At 47.7% G+C, this 17,827-nt stretch overlaps 1 protein-coding gene across 1 annotated transcript in view; it reads right to left on the bottom strand.

Annotated features, from left to right (window-relative positions):
- LOC144147999 (uncharacterized) overlaps nt 1-17,827 on the bottom strand; it is a gene marked incomplete at its 5' end in the record, with an annotated part of 61,422 nt that overhangs the window by 6,505 nt on the left and 37,090 nt on the right. Inside the window, 3 exons of the mRNA XM_077679603.1 lie at nt 783-874; nt 3,859-4,000; nt 14,923-15,213. Coding sequence (XP_077535729.1) covers nt 783-874; nt 3,859-4,000; nt 14,923-15,213 — 525 coding nt within the window. The remainder of the gene's footprint in view (nt 1-782; nt 875-3,858; nt 4,001-14,922; nt 15,214-17,827) is intronic.

Here is a 17,827-nt window from a genome sequence, read left to right as displayed (position 1 = left end):
TTTCCTTTGTCAATATGCTTGAACACGTCGGCCTTATCTCGCGCGCACATTGTGCAGGTCCGGCAAGCTATATATAGCACCAGACGGCACAGGGGTCGCGTAGTGAATGCCGCTTGGCTAACGGGCTAGCTTGGATGCCGTAGACTGGAGGGTGGCACAAAATGGCGTTTCTTTTTTTTAACAAGTGGGATTTCAGCTATAGGCTCGCAAATCGCATGAGAATGCGCTGAATACAGTAGTTTGAGTGGCGCTCTACGAGTAACATGATTGATTGATTGTAGGGTTTAACGCGCCGACGCAACGCAGACGATGAGGCGCGCCGTAGTGGAGGGCTCCGGATTAATTTTGACCACCTGGGGATCTTTATCGTGCGCCGAAATCTCGTACACACGGGCGTTTTTGCTTTTCGCCTCCATCAGAAAAGCGGCCGCCGCGGCCGGGAATCGAACCCGCGACCTCGTGCTCAGCAGCGCAACGCCTTAGCCACTGAGCCACCGCGGCGGGTTACAAGTAACATGAACCGATACTACTAGCCCAACACCAAGCTTTACCGGGGCAACCAACTGTTCCCAACGCACTTACACACAAACACTGCCCAGCTCTCAAGCCTTCAATTTGTGTCGTATGCTGATGTTTGGCATGTAGCAATGTAAAACAGCGCCCATACTGTATCAAAAACTGATCAATCGACTTCCCTGCTGTCGTTCATGTCGTCATGTGCTATGCAAAAGATGTGACTTGGTGCATTGTAACTAGCAGTGCCGAAAATCTCGAGAACTCACTTGCGTTGGCGTCGGTGTGGCCACAGTGCTGGGCGAAGCTGAGGCCGTCTTTGTCGACGAGGAATTCTCGCTCGAGTGGGAAACTGCGTCCGCTGGAAACAAGGAGGAAACCGTTAAGAAAGAGCCACGATGCTGACACAACATTTGAGCAATAGATCATAAACTGCCATCAATACGAACAACACAGGAGCCGAATATTCAGCGACTTACGTAAGTGTAGCCGCAGCTTCAAAGCTAACTGCAACGAAATTTTCAGCCCTTAAATGCACCGTTTTTAGGTTGTATTACTTTAAAAGGCACTATGCACAAAATTTGCAGGCCCAAATATGCGCCGCTGCACCGTAAACGACCATAAAAAAATGCTCTCTTCTAAGACGAAACTGGAAAAAAAGGGCGGCCATTACGGCTGGCCGGAAGTGACGTTACAGTCAAGAATCGATTGTGTGCGGCTGCCTGAGACAAGATGGCACGCATTTGATGTGTTTCAAGTTGTCCATTTCTTCATAAAACTCAAAACAAGTGCAAAAAGGGGTTGGGAAGTCCGTGCAACCTTTATTGTTTAGCTGCGAGCGGGTGAGACACACTTATGGTCGTCCAGTAAAACGTAAACACAGGCATTGCGAGGCACCGCGGTGAAGCTCAGAACAGGTACACAAAAAGCAGCGTTGAGCGCTTGATGGGCACTGGCACAGGGCATATTGGCTGTGTTGATTAACCCACACTGCACTTCTGAGAGAAGGAAAAAAAAAAAAAAAAAAGCTACCCTTGGAGGAAAACGACAAAACATGGCTGCTGGCGTGTAAGAATTGGGTTTTAATGCATATAATACTTGATTATTATTTTTGTTTACACAGGAAGTAGCAGGGTGCCCGTGTCAATCTTTGGTTAATGATGCCCGCCCACAAAGAAAGAAAGCCATGCAGCGACGAAAGCATTGCAGTGTATTCGCTGGAGTCGTGAAACAATGATAACAGTAACCTTACCTGAGACACAATGCTTCCAACCTTTTTATTAACCATTTTGCCAAATGTGAACCCGTTTTTATAGATATATTTTTTCAAATCGGTGAACAAAATGTTACTAATAGTGGCTAGTTTTTATTTCTTGATGAAGTTGTCAGCACTGAATTTATTCCATGCAGTGCGCCATGTGCGGTACTTGTTCGTGCCCTGACAACAGCGCATCGCTTCGCGCTGGCCGTACTCTCGCCACTCGTGCTGTCGAACAGTCGACCGGCTGCAATTGGGCAGTGTGCCACACAGCTAGCTGCCAGACTTGTTCGTGCCCTGACATCAGCAAATCGTCTCGCGTCGGCCGTTCTCACTCATTGCGCACTTGTAGATCCAGCCGGCCGCGAGCTTGCGGGGCGCCACACAGCTGCCGTACTTGTTGACGCGTCCGACGGACCGACCAGCTGCGCTAAGAGCGTATCGTCCGGTGTAGGCCGCACTCACTTCTCGAGTGCTCATAGAGTCGACCGAAAGCCTACTGTGGCCGTCACAACCCCAAAATCGGCCGTTGTGCAACTGCCGTACTCGCTCCCCGATGGCATTTTGCCTTGAGTCGATCGGTGGGCGGCCCCAGCACTCTTGAAGTTCGCTCTTTTTTGTCTCGCCAACCCAGAGTTTCTCCATCCTCTCGCGTTTAGGAAACGTGCGAAAGCAATTATTTATGCAAGATGCACGAATTACACTGCTCACTCCCGTGAGGCCGCCCGCAACACGGCTACTGAAAAAAGGAGATGGCTGCTTGGGAATCCTGACAGGAACGCCACATCCAGAAGTTCGCCGCAGTGTCGACCTGTTGTGACAACACTCCACTAGGTGCTGCGTTGGCTGAAGTGGCGTGTGTTCTAACGGTTCTCATAAAACTACTGCGCGCGTGTGCGGTTTAAAATTAGGTCACAAGAGACTTTAGATGTGCATACGACACATTGATACAGAATCTGGGGCAGATAAATTTTCGCTGCAGTTCGCCTTTCCGTTATGTTTGTTCACCAGAAACTTGACACCACTGCCAGTAATGTCCTGTTGTTGCCAGTTGAAGTAGCAGTGTGCGTGGCTAGGTAGAAAACATAGACATTGCTAAGATTCAGCCTTAAACTGTGGCCACTGCAGTGTGCACTAAGCGAGGGGTGCTTTGACACCAACTCGTGCAGCAGAGCATGATGGGTGGCGTTACATGCAGACTACTGTAAAGAAGCACGACATATTGGCAGACAAACTTTTTTTCTGCTTCTACAACAAGCAGCCCAAGGTCATGCGATGGCTGGTGCTGACGATAATGAAATGCTCGTGCGCCAATCCTTTTGGCTTCACTTCGTGCACCGTAGCACTACGCCACAACAAGTGTGACACTTTACACGGAATCCCACTTCTCGAAAATTCCTTTCCCCCCTCATTGAACAGATGAAACGGGGAGTCGAGAAGAGGGTTCCGCTTGTATCTCACCCACCTCAAACCAAATCAATTTTTATTTCCAGATAAAACTGGGTGGTTTCCTGGGTGAAAGCTGCATAAGCAGCTTGACGGAGCCCAAGAAACCACTACAAGGCTCGGCGACAAGCACAATTACAAAAATGCAAGTGAGTGCACACTTGAACATAGCAAAATAGCATTGCAAGAATAAAAGAAAGAAGAGGGTTACACACTTTCGAAAATTCACAATACTTCACAAAAACACACAAAACGCCGACAACAAGATGAGAATACCAATTCCTGGAGGTCATTTAAAACATAATTGCCAAAATACGTATACAACAAATCTCAAATTAAGGAAACGGAAGTAATCAACAGTAATCATACTAGAAATCTGAAAAATATTGTCCAACTTGTTTGCGTGGGAATTCAGTTAACGTTCTGACATTTGTTCAGAACCAACAGAAGGTTATGGGCCAACATTTGTAGTTTGTAATTGTTACGGAAATAAGGTGTTTTCCAGATGTCATGACGTTGCGTGTTTATATTGGAACCCTGGTATTGCAAGCCAGCCAATGAGGTTAGGAAATTTCTGATTTTGGGTGAAGAAAAATAGTAAGTCTGCATCAGGCGAAATTCGTACATGCACTTTATTTTACCTGCACCAAAGATGCCGTCATCGGAGAGGTGACCGCTGTTCTCGTGCAGGGACGGGCGACGGGGTGCCGACCTTTCTGTCGCGGGGTCGGCGAAGAGGTCGTCGTCTACGTCGTCGTCAAATATGCTCCCTCCAAATGGAGCCTGCGTCGGAGAAATGCCGCATTCAACCCCCTTGTTAGGTTGACGGCTTTGGGTCACAAATAGAAACACACAGACATGTACTATAGAGTCTCCGTTGGACAAGAGGTGCAACAGTACAAGCCGATTTCGCATTTTAGCCGATGTTTGGCCGTTCCAGAATCCCTCGATGGCTCGCGTTTCAGTACAGTGCCCAGTAGAAGGCAGTGTGATGCACTGCTCCTTTTGCCTCCTTATTAAGGGGGGACAGGGCTCTAGAAACAATTTCTTTTAATTTTCAAGCAAACTCTGTGAAACTTGTCAGTCTCGCTGCATTTCTTCCGTTGATTTCAAATTTGCCATTATTTCTTGAGTAAGTCAGTTAGTTACCAAAATAATTAGAGGTAATTAGTCATTTTTGGAGGAACAGTAGACAAAACAGCGTTAGCCATAAAACTGTATTCTTTACATTTTCCAATAGTACTATGAACCCTGGTGAGTACAACAAGACAACCCATTTTTTGGGTGCACCACTTGGAACTAATTTTACAGCTCATTAAACATGGGTGGCACCAGTGGCAAGGAACAATTTCGAATGCTTATTTCGAACACCAAAGTTTAATGAGCTGTAAAATTAGGTCCAAGCAGTGCATCACGAAACCGATCCTATTATTGCACTCACCAGGGTTCATAGTACTGGAAAATATAAAGATACAGTTTTATGGCAAACGCTGTTTTGTCTATTGTTCCTCCAAAAATGACTGATTACCTCGAATTATTTTGGTAACTAACTGACTTACTCAAGAAATAACGGCATATTTGAAATCAGCGGAAGAAATGCAACAAGACTGACAAGTTTCACAGAGTGTACTTAAAAATTAAAAGAAATTGTTTTAAGAGCCCTGACCCCCCTTAAAGGGACACTGAAGTGATATGTAAACATTGCGGGATTACTTGCGTAAATTGTAGTCCGGAGTCCCCAGGCCAAGTTACGACCACTCTGGGCGCCTTTGCGCGATTTTATTTAGTAGAAAAATTAATTCGAAAATGCTGTCCTCCTCTCTTTACGCTCGCCCATTTTCTGCGGCGTTTTCGTGTGACGTCACGAGGAGCCGAGCTCGCAATTGGCTGCGCTACTGCACGGCTCCCTGGCCTTCAGACAGAGTCACTCGGCCCAGCGTTTCGTCCGCCGGCCGCCGACGGGTCGTCGCAATTCGTTCGCTGAGTTGAAACGAAGCCAGGACACGTTTGTGAATGGAAGAATGGGCCTTTCTTTACTTGGTTAGTTTGTACACTGTATCTAGCTCCAAGTCAAGGTCGCTTCACACAAGCGCACATGCGACGCTTCGCTGACTGATACGCCAGTAGGAAAATATAAGGCCTCTTGAAGGCGGGAGAAGAGTCAGCGAAGTCAATATAGGTACTAAGGAAATAAAATCAACTGATATTTTTACCGTACAGCGTAAAAATAGGGTGCGGGAAGCACTTTTTTGCGCTGGGCGAACAAGCACAGCGGTCAGCAGCATGACCACACATCTGCAAACGCTTTTCCGTCTAAGAAATGCAATGGCTAGACGTGAGCTATTGTGGAAACTCAGGGGACGCTTACTGCACGAGCGCAATACAACAAATAGTCACCTAAGCTGCTTGAAATGCCAAAACTAAATATAAGTGTAAACTTGTTGTACAATATATACCTTACATTACAAAGGTCGGTGGAGCCCGTCCCGTGGCCGAGTTGTTTGGGGCGCTAGGTATGTCGCCGCAAGTGTTTTGAAAGTCACGAGTTCGAGTCCCCGCGGGTACGTGCTTTTCTTTTTTTTTGTAAGTTAACTTTTTCGTTTTCTGCCGATGTTTTCTACATTGAGTTCACCTTTTTTTGGGCCGCAACGTTCATGGCTCCACGAACTAGTTCACAGAACGCGCGCAGGCTGGCACTGGCGCGCTAGCGAGTTCTCGTTGGCGTGCTGTTGCCATAAGCACCGACTGCTTGCGGGCAGTGGGCACAGGCCAGAATGAACAGACCCTTGGCCTGGTGCGAGCACGCTTTTTACGGTACAGGCATGAGTGAGGCAAGCTCCAAATATGGGGGAAAAGCGCATGACATTTGGGCGTCTGCGGGTACGCGGAGGGCGTCCACGCACTGCGTAGGCCTCGGCTAGTGAATGCTACGATTCCAAGCCGTCCTGGGAGGCTTATCTTTATGCATTTTTACAGCTGACAACATGGCAGAAGCGCGGTACGATGATTACTGAGTTATTGAGAATGCCCATCCAACAACGCCACCGGTTGTGTTTTACAGAACCTTAACCGAAACCGAAACTTTTTTGGTTGCTCACCTTGGGCATCGTCCAATCACGGTGCCCGCTCCTCCTAACGTCACAGCTTTAGTTGGTGCGGCCGCCGCAAACCGCGCATGGTAGTTTTTCTTCTTTCGCGCTTTGTAAAATAATTACCGATTTGTCAACCGGATAAATGATGAAAAGTGTGCTAATTTGAGCCAGTCTACACAGTGCAAGCAAAAACGGGAGCTTGACAAATTCACTTCAGTGTCCCTTTAAATTTATTATGGGATGCCAATCTTCACAAAAAATTTGAGGATTAGTAGTTCTTCCTCATCTGAGGGGACTGGTAAGATCACAAGATGCAACGAAAGGCCTGATTAAAAACGATGTTCAGAGGACGGTAGAGGCTTAAAATGATGAGAAATCATCGCAAAATGGGAACATTGCTGGAGTCAACGTTTCAACAAGGGGGCCCAGTCTTCAAACAAGTCCCCATTTCGAAGAAACAACACCTCTAGTGACATTTCCTTCTTTGTGGATTTCTCATGACCGTCTGTCAGTCATACACGTGCAAGCACTTTCAGCGTGTCATAAAATGAGAACTTTTATTCACTAAAGATCAACCAAGCAGCAAATACTCGCTCAGTTCTTGCATAGCCTCATCCTTCATTGCTGCTTACTTTAAAAAGGAAAAAATTAAGAAAATGGGATTTCCCACAGCCTGGAAAAATTCCAGTACTTTCAAGGCCTTGAAAACAGGCTTTTCGAATCTAAGGGTTTTCAATTTCTGCACCAACCAGAGGGTCACAAAATGCTTCTGAAGTAACAAGCTCCCAATTAGCCTACAAAAAGGGAGTAAAGTGGGAGCGGCAGGGGTGGGTTGCGTTTCTTGATTCAGGGGTGAGACAGCCCAAAGAGATTTGGGAGCAGTTTTCGGAGCAGCAAAATATCGATTTTGGAGCAGAAGAATCTTGATTTGGAGCAGGTAGGGACATTTAATACATCGTCTTATGAGTTTAAAAAATCATAATTTCAGCAATTTGAAGGGTCAAGTACACATCCCAATCAGTTTTGAATACACAGAACACTGAAACAGCCTTACGCGAAATAATTTTTTAGGAGTATCACAAATTTCTAACTGCACTACTTTTTTCCTAACTAGTGATATTGTGTTGCGGATGTACGCAACACTGACTGCCGTTAACATTATCAAATTTAAGGGCTCTGCAATTGTGGCGCGTTTTTTTACCGTTTCAATGCTAAAATTATTTTTGTAATCCCAGGCTGCGTTGTATGAACGAGTGTATAGTCACGGCAACTGTTGAGCAACTTCGAGATAACGGTCGCATAGCCCAACCAGCCTACCCGTTGCAGGCCGTGGGGCGCACGTCCACCCGGTGATCATTTGAGTAGCGTTACTGTTTAGCTACCTAAATTTGGGCATTAAATTTCACTTCGCATAAATCAAGTGTTATTAGTCGCGTGCTATGGCAACCATGCAGTCCTGCAGCTATTGAGCGCTGCCTGGACAGGTCGCGGCGCCGCAGCGCAGCCCGCAACTTTCGTGCCGACCGTTCCCTCCCGGGCCGAGGCTCGCGATCGCGCTTCGAAGCACAGCAACACTTCAGCATTTTATAACACCACAACGAGCCAAAAAGTTCAGTTCACGAACCCGATTATGGACGCACGCACCGCGTTTCGCACTTAAGGCCAAACCACGCCGAAGTCGTAGGCCCGACATTTCAAAACTTTTTTACGAGCCGCGCAACTTCTCGTAATCTCGCACCAATCTCAAACACTATCCCCGTGTTAACGTCACTGTTCAGAGCCACAATTGATAGAATGAATAGATTGGAACCCAGCTGATAGCGTAAAATAAACCAGGGAAAATATCGGCGATGCGCAGTGAGCGCGTGAAGTAGGCAGTAGCAGGCAGATCAGGCGGCGGCCATGTTTGTAGCCACAGCGATGCCTAATCGGGAAGGCCGTTTCAGCGAACCCGGACAGAAAGCCAATCGTGTTTTAGAAGCTATCGTTTGCTTCATTTCAGTCTTTCTATTTTTGCCATTTCTGTGTTTGCAATTGACCGACAATAAAAGCGGTCACCGGGATGCGGGAGGCTTTCGTCCCCGCCGGAACTGACATGAGCAGCAAAATCCGTGCCTTTCAGGCTCTTCTGGAGCAGTTTGGCGCAAATTTCGCAATTTCCATGCTTTTGGAGCAGCTTGGCGCAGGAAAATGGAATTGTATCAAAAAGGCGCAATATGCGCAGCTGTCTCACCCCTGTTGATTGATTGATTGATTGATTGATTGTAGGGTTTAACGCACCGACGCAACGCAGGCGATGAGGCGCGCCGTAGTGGAGGGCTCCGGATTAACTGTGACCACCTGGGGATCTTTAACGTGCGCCGAATCTCGTACACACACGCGTTTTTCCTTTTCGCCTCCATCAGAAAAGCAGCCGCTGCGGCCGGGAATCGAACCCACGACCTCGTGCTCAGCAGCGCAACGCCTTAGCCACTGAGCCACCGCGGCAGGTGGGTTGCGTTTCTGCCACCAAAACGTAGTTTGCAGTACAGTCAGGCCTCGTTATAACGAGACGGGCTATAACGAAATTACGGCTATCACGAGCAAATTGTAATTCCCCTTGAAAGTCCCCATACAAACCAATGTATTTAAAACCCCATTTTAATGAGGTAAATTTGCCCATTGCGAGATTCAAAAAACAAATTTCGTTCAAAAACAAAATTCTGAGCCGATTTCCCGGCACTGCGCAACGCGGATTTGAGACGGCCACTGCATTTTTCACAGTTAGAAACTGCCGCCATGCACCTTCCTGTAACACACACAAAGCCAGACAGCAGGCCAGGCGTCCACTGCGCCCACGAGGCTATTCCCACTTTCCTCTCGCTGCACACGGCACGCAGCCAATCGCAGGAGCCACACTGCTAAAGTTGTGCACGTTTCTTTTAGATGCGAAGCATCTCTTGATCGGGGGGATGTCCCGCGTCCGTGCCCCATCCGCAGCGCCTCTGATGATGATTGTGGCAGGATGCCCCTAGAGATTGGCCAACCAAAGAATCCAACACAAGATAGCTTCGTGTTCAACCACCGTCATCATCTTCCCGTAGGGGAACCGCTGAAGAAGAAGAAGGAGAAGAAGACAAAGCTGCGAAGACGAGGGTGTGTACGTTGCTCTCAGCCGGTGCGCCAACGTCAACAACCTTTACCTCACGAACGCTGATGGAGACTACTGATTCTACCACAGAGACGACAACATTGACAAGAACACGATGGATGAGTTTCGGCGCCTCGAGAACCACCGCCTATTCACCGTAACACAACAGTACTTGCGTGCCTTTGCCACCGGTGTGGACCCGGACGCGGAATTCCCTCTGCCGCTACTAAACACCACATCACACAACATAACGGCAACACAATGGAACCACACGAAACCCCCATGATGCTTCGCATCCTCATCAGCGTTCCCCACGGGAAGATGGTGTAATTTTTTTCTTTTTAAACTGCTTCAGTGTCATCTTTTACCGTGCTGCGTGCATGATTTGAGCAGCATGAATGTGTGAGGCCAGAAACGAAAGTGAAAGACTCTAGGCTATGACGAAAGCCGCCACATTCGGCACTAAGCTTGGCGAGCCGTCGTTCGCATTCCAAAGGTGCATCAACGTCCAGTTACGAACTTCTCTGCAGCTAAGCCTGTTCGACATACGAGTTATGTATGTTGAACTGCAACAAAGTAGATGCGCAAATGTTTCTTTTTGTCACTGGAATGCGGTTACCACATGTGCAGGACGATCACCTTGGCGGAAACGGAAAAAAAAAAATGGGCAGCGTCCCGTGCATAAGGCATCCCGGAGTCGTGTGTTCGCGATTAGCGAAAACAAAGGGGCCACATTTTCAGGTGCAAAGCTTTAGTAAGGGCTTTAGCTGTCCACAGCGTGTGGATTTATGCTCAATAAAATGTTCTGTGTGGTTGTGAGGCATCTGTTAGAGACATCACTTTATGTGCGCGGTACAATCGGCGTCAAGTTGTTTTTGGGGTTTCGAGGTGTTGAATTCCGCTGCGCGTTACAATCAGGGGTGCGTTAGAATCGTGCAAATACGGTACAGTCTAATCCCGCTACAACGAAGTCCGCTTCAACGAAATTTTCGCTTCAACGAAATATTTCCACTTCCCCGTCAGCTAGCCATAGAAGTCAATGCAACAAAGTCCTCGCCACAACGAACCATTTGTCTGGTTTGCTTTCGCTTCAACGAAATTTTCGATGATTTGGGCTGGGTTTGAACAATTATTTTACAATAAAATAAGCATAGCGCCAGCTATCTGTAACTTTGTATACATTCTGGGCGCTTAGTTTCACCGAAAACATGCGCGGTGCGCCCACACTGCCACCCAAAACAAAAAAACAAACTCACAGGTAGACGCCATTGTTTGATAATGATAACGATGTGGCTGGCTATCTCTGCGCGAGGCACAGCACAGCACCGGTTCGCCAAGCCAGAGCTATAGCCAATCCGTATCCAGTTGAAATCACTCGATTGACGCGATGTGATCCGCTGCTGGCGCAGCGCCGTCATGTATGTGTTCTGAGCAGCTGTACTTGCAGTTTCCCTTCTACAATTCTTCAAAGTCAAAAGCAAAACTAATGTTCTCTTGATTAGTCTTGATCTCGCGTCATCCTATCTTAATCGCGAGACTGTGGTCGCTTTAAATGCAAGCGCGCGTGGCGCCCGCTCGCCAAGGTCAGTTGCTGCCGTGCCTAGTCAGACGATAAGATAACGGCGCCGTTCCTGCCACAAGCGAGCTTCCAACCGCCTAGCAGCTATCTGCAAGTAATCAGCTCGGTGGAAACGCTTTGTTGTACAGCAATACGTTTTGCGCCTCCATTTGTTCGTTTCTTCACCTCTCCCCTCCTTCTCAGTATCGCGCTCTTTGCGTGCTGGTAAAAAAAAAAAAAAAGGGATAACCATTGCCATGTTTGTGATCTGAATAAACACAACGTTACTGCGCGGCACTCCTTTTTCTAAACGTTGTATTATGCTGCCAACGATGCGGAAATATCCGGGGCTGTTTTTCTTGCCCTTCCGTGCTGTGTTGGGGCAGATTTCGCGTCAACGAATTTTCGCTTCAACGAAATTTTTTGCACGTCCCGTCAATTTCGTTGTAGCGGGATTCGACTGTACTTTGTTGTGTACTGCCATGCGGTGCAATGCCATTTCTTCACCCACTGTTTGCTTTGGGCAAGTACAGCAGCTCATACTTGCATAAATGCCTGCTACGGCTATAACGAAATATTGGTTATTGCGAGCAAATCACGGCGCCCCTTCAATTTCGTTATGACGATTGATTGATTGTAGGGTTTAACGCGCCGACGCAACGCAAGCGATGAGGCGCGCCGTAGTGGAGGGCTCCGGATTAATTTTGACCGCCTGGGGATCTTTAACGTGCGCCGAAATCTCGTACACACGGGCGTTTTTGCTTTTCGCCTCCATCAGAAAAGCGACCGCCGCGGCCGGGAATCGAACCCGCGACTTCGTGCTCAGCAGCGCAACGCCTTAGCCACTGAGCCACCGCGGCGGGTATTTCGTTATGACGAGGTTCAGCTGCAATCATCATCTTTACAGAGAATTATTCGTTTTCAGGAATTGGAATGTGCAGCAAAATATATGCCAGCAGGGGCGCACTTGAAGGACGCAAAAGTGTACCCCTAAAAAAACCCTGCAAAACTTCATCGAGCTTTTTTAAAAATCTGAAATACTTTTATAACAGTGAACAGGTACATCCAGCACATAGAAAACATCAGAAAACTTACACAAACTACATAGTTCGAAAGAATTTCCTTCTTTTTTTAATTGGGCATTGCTTGCATGTTCAGTGATCAGCTTTTTCCAAGTTACAGCAATGAACGCACATTCGACAGCCATCCCAAGGAAATTACCGCAAAAGCAAATCAGAAACTGGACGGCACATTAACTGCGACAATCAACTCCCCCAATGTAGCTCTGGCGATAACTACAACTTTCGCAGTACTTTCAGGCGCAAAGGAAGCAGTCAAAGCACCTATCAGAAGCGTTGCACAGTCCCTTTAAAGGGCTGATCGGTGCCAATGTGCGCACAGAACGGCACATTTTTTTACCTCCATTCATAATTATATTTGAACGTGGCATGTACTTTGCGAAAACAAAGTACGTACACGCATGCACTTTTTAAGGATGATAGTCTTTCTTGGGCCACTTAAACCCAAAAATTTTAGTTTCTCTGCCTGTCTCTCAATTCAGCCACCTTTACAATTCAGCCAACCGTTACATTGAAACCTACGCATTGAAATCATTACATCGTTACAATGAAACCTTCCAAGGCTTCGTTACACTGAAGGTCGTTACATCGAGGTTTGACTCGATACCGTATTTGTTCGAATATAAGGCGGTCACGATTATAAGGCGAGGGGGGAGTTGAAGGACCGAACAAAAGGAAAAAAAGTTTGCACACTAATATAAGGCGAGAGATCCCGCCAGAAACGTTATTCAAATTCCTACCTTTGAAGTTCGCGAAATTCAGCCGCGATACCACATAATCACGAGCTGTCATCATCTGAAGCATCACTGCTGTCCTTGTCACTGGTGCACTCCCAAACTTCGCTGTCATCAGTGCCGTCCAGCGAGTCGGAAATGCAGCACTTCTTGAAAGAAGCTGCCACCATAGTGTCGGGTATAGCTGCCCAAGCGTCGGCTATCCAGCGAGCCACTACCGACGGAGATGCACGCTTCAAACGGCCGACGGTGTCAAGGCCGTTTCGTCGGAGGCCAACCATTCGTTGTAGAGGCGTCTTACATGGTCCTTGAAAGGCTTGTTAAGACACACGTCCAGTGGCTGCAGTTGGCTCGTCATGCCTCCGGGGATGACAACCAGATCGGTGGCTTCTTCCTGTAGCTTTTTTTTGACCCCTCGGTCAGATGTCCCTGAAAAGCGTCAAGGACGAGCATCGATTGGTGAGCCAACAGTGCCCCGGGGCGCCGGCACCACACAGTTGTAATCCAGTCGATGACGAGTTCCTCAGTCATCCAGCCTTTTTCTTGGCAGCGGATGTGCACACCCTTAGGAAAATTTTAATTTTTAGGCATCGTTTTCCTCTTCAGCACCACTTAAGGCGGCCGCTAGTGCCCGCCGGTGGTGCACGCTTACGGTGATCCGCGCTTTTTCGCACCCTGCGTTACGTTATGCGCACTTGGCGATCACCTTTCGTGTGTACCATTTGCGCCGACGGCATGTCAAAAAATATCGGGGTCTTGTCCGCGTTCCCGATCTGGCCGAGGAGGAAGTTGCGCTCTCTTCGCAGTCCGATGACGTAGCGCTGAAAAGACAGCAGCTTTTCTTCGTAGTCACGGGGAAGCTTTTGCGTAATAGAAGTCCGCGTTCTAAGTGAGAACCCGGCTCTCTTCATATACTTCTGCACCCAGCCTCGGCTGGCCTTGAACTGAAACCCAGAGATGCCGCGATCTTTTGCGAACTCTCGGGCCTTCATCTGTAGCATTTCCGTTGTCCCAGTCAAGTCACGGCTCCTGGTTTATGTGACGAATTCAGTCAGACTAGCCTCCCCTTCGGGAAACACACCCTTGCGCGGTCCTCTGAAAGCTTTCCGCGTCGCAGCGCAGGCAAAGAGGGCCCCCTTCTCTTTTCTCCAACGACGCACGTTGTTTTCTGGGACGCCGTACTTCTGACCTGCAGCGCAGTTGCCCAAAGCTTTGGCATCGGTAATCATATTTCTCTTGAATGCCACATCGTAATGACGACGACGACTTGCCATGATCACTAGTCACAACGGAAAGGTTCCCGTAGGTAATCCAGTCAAATGCTTCGCCGAACGAAGGTGGAGTACACTATAACAAAGGTCACGGGAGGCTGCCGCTACACACACACCAGCGAGGGAACACAAAAGACAAGCACATGCAAGCGGCGAAGCGCACGTGGAAAACTGGCTGCGGCATAGAGAAAGAAATATGGCTGCGGTTTTGAACTCGGCTTGTGGATTGAAACATACTGGATTTTTGCTGGCTGTTTTTGACTTTTTATGACTTCCCGCGACGCGCCGTTGCTGATTTCAGAGCCCGCCCTCTAATATATGACGGGGGTAGACTTTGAGGCCGCGGTTTTCGGAAAAAACCTGGCCTTATATTCGAATAAATACGGTAATTGGTACTCAGCAGCATTCTTTGAACTCAAAATAGATGCACGTGTGATATTTGCGACAGCAAATAAGAAAATACGTGTTGAAAACAATATTTCAACTTGAAAGTGGAAAAACAGCTCGTGCCCAAGCCTAGACCATGTGGCAGGCCTTTTAAGGAGTTCAACAGTGAGGAAAGGTTCCCGTAGGTGGCCCGCGAGCAGTGGAACGTGGCCAAATTGAATTTACTTAAGCGAACCTCCCCCTTGTTTGTTGCGGGAGGAGCTGGATAAGAAGTAAGGAGAAGTGGGCAAGAGAGAAAAGAGAAACATTAACGTAGCAGGGGTGGCAAAAAGCTGTCACCTTTCGATGACATTTGCCACAAAGTCAGCAAATGTGTGGCCAATTTTTTACAAAGACAACATCGAGGCAGAGGCACACTTAGACACAGTGAGAATTTCGGCATCTCTCGGCTCACCTGTGACCTGGTGGCTGCTGCCGGCTTGGCTTGGCCTGGCCTCCGCCTGGCTTCGGGTATGGGCTGCATGCTGTTGTCAAGCGCAAAGAGGTCCTCCTCCTCCGTGGAGGGGGATTTCACCATGGACACCGCCTTCGGAGCCGGTGGAGCCAGTCGGTCCTTTTCATGGGCAACCGCAGCTACCGGTTCGGAGTCTGGGGGCTGGTGAGTGGCTTCCGTGGTGTCGTCGTCGGACCAGAGCCTCGTGCGTGGTTGTGGCTGTGGCTGGAGCGATGTCCTCACCTGCGCCGTCTGTCGGACAGGCTCGTTGAGTTGGAGGGGAAACGCGGCTCTGTTAATATAAACCCCGTCAATACGGACAAAATTTTTGGAAACCAATCTGTCACCACGCAATTCTGCCCCGTTAATATAGAAATGCGCAGTCCAAAGTATGGACAGGTATTTTGGGAACGAAACCGGTAAATAGAGGCATTTTTGCCTCGTTATTACGGACACGGGTCCACAAAGCAAAAAATAGAAAAAATGACAGGTCAACCCCAGAGGCCCTAGCGCATACCAATAATTCACGGTTGGCTGAAGCCTACAAAAAATACATTTATCTCAGAACGCTCTTCCTTCCAGTACAATCAAATTAGATGGAGAACGTTCGTGATCAACGAACAACAATGTAAGGTAGCGATGACAGGGTGACACACACCATTTCCGTATCAAACAAGATTGCCGGGTGCGGCATACGCCGGGAAGAGAAAGGCCTGAGGCTCCGGACAAGATAACAGGACGATAATAGTTCATGCCAATGTTCGCTGCACATAAAAGGCAAAAGTGTACGCTTCTCTGGTAAGTTCGGCGGACTCACTGGCTGGTGCCAAGCACAAGCAGACTGAGCTTTCCAATCAGCTGAAAAAGCAAATATGCCTATTCAAAATTGATATACCTTCAGTGTCTGTTAAATACATGAAAGAGTGGAATAAAAAAAAGCCTTGGCATTGATCTGACAAAGTCGACGGGGCACGCAACTTCGAAAGAATTTTGAACAGGAGGGACACGCGCACACTTCATGTAGCTGACGTGGTGTGCTTTCCAGACACTACAGTAGGATCAAAGGCATCAACGCAAACCCACATCTCCTCATTTTTTGACTGAATAAACCGTGTTTCTTTATGGAATGATTATTTCTTAATGTTTGTGTTTTTGACCTCGATTCGTTATTATGGAACACTCACATTATGGACGATTTTTCTGGGGAACAGAGGCATCCATATTAACGAGACATGACTGAACAGTCGAAACTTGGCATATTGAACCCATATATATCGACTTATTACATATATCGAACAGTCTACGCGTCCCCTCGAAAATCTCACACAAAAGTATGGGCCTTTTTTATGTGTGTATCGGACTCCCGTTCACAAGCACATTTGATGGCATATCGAATGCAATGCCGCAAGTGCCCCGGCAAGTGTGCATCTCCTGAATAATTTGTGGAGATGATGATGACTTCTCGTGCGCTGCCGCTCATGATGACAGAAGGGCGTCTCAGCATTGCGTAACTTGAGTGGTTGAGTCTGCTTCAGTGGCCCTGGCTTTTTGACATCTGCCTGCCATTCCGGCACAGGGATAGCCGCGTGGTAACGAGAGCAGAGGGAGTGATTAGGTGCAAAAGGCAACAAAGGAGGCAAGGAAACCAACCGGAGGCGTTCGGTTTTTGCGTGGTTGGCTCTGCTGATGCACAGAGACCAGCGTGGTGTGGTGCGTGTTTATTTTGTTCGCGGGGCCATGTCACATGTTTGGGAGCCATGGTCGCAAACGAACGGAAGAATCTGGATTCAGTGACGAAGGCGGACACAGTGATGTGATTGGGTCGAGTCATTTTGGAGCAGCTTTTGGAGCAGCCAAAAATAGGGTTTTGGAGCAGCTTTTGGAGCAGCCAAAAATAGGGTTTTGGAGCAGCAAGAGCAAGCACTAAGATTTGAGAAAAATTGTTAGAAGGGGAGGAAGACAGGCGCACCAAAAGCAGCATCCTGGGCACACAGAAATGTTTAAACAAGTAATATGCCTGCGGTGCAGACGAGTTTCTGCCACACAGATATATTTTAACAGTGATTATGAAATGCCCTCAAGAAAAGCACCGAAACCATTCGTGCGAGTGTGTACATTCACTACATGAGCCAACAGATCATGAAAGAACTTGACTTTTAATTTAAAAAATGACTATCGGGATAGCATTTGATTCGGTAGGGTACAGAACGTTTCATAGAGCCATAATGAACAAAACACAGTCATGTAATGTGGACAGTTTGATGCACATACAAAAAATTAGAACATTTTGAAGCTAAAAACGACTACATGGCATAAAACACATTACTAGATTTACTGAAAACGACTTTGAACTTGTTTATGCAAGCAGAACATGTAATGAAACAGAACGGGCACTTGTGCTAAACCCATGTTTATCTGGTTAAATAACTTTGAAAGTAGAACTATCGTGACTGGTCCAAGTTTTTCTTTTGTGCCATTTTGTCCAGTGGTGCCGCCATTCTTGCTTTACCCTCAGCTAGAAGACTGTCCACTTTTGACATCACTGAAGCTCTTATGCCGTGGTTAATTAGATGCTCCGCATTCGCCAGCATTCCTTTTTTTTTTGCGGTCTCCACTTCTTGCCAGAGCTTGCCTCGCCCATCGTGACTAGGACCAGCCTTGGGTGGGTCAAGACACTGCTGCTTAGCTGCCTGAGCTTCTTCAGCTGCAATGCGCTCTTGGTAGTTTTTGCTCGACACTTGTACTGCTCTCAAAACCTCTGGTGTCACATTGAAGCGACTTGCATCTCCTTCAAAGCACTTGGAGATTGAAAACGATGTGCCTGATGCCATTAGCAGTTTGTACCGTACACTGAGTCCTTTCATTA

Source organism: Haemaphysalis longicornis, unplaced genomic scaffold (assembly GCF_048455015.1).
Source record: "Haemaphysalis longicornis isolate Haplotype H1 unplaced genomic scaffold, Haemaphysalis longicornis Haplotype H1 scaffold_70, whole genome shotgun sequence".
Taxonomy (NCBI): domain Eukaryota; kingdom Metazoa; phylum Arthropoda; class Arachnida; order Ixodida; family Ixodidae; genus Haemaphysalis; species Haemaphysalis longicornis.
Note: the sequence above shows the minus strand (reverse complement) of the source record. Positions and strands in the feature narration are given on the sequence as shown.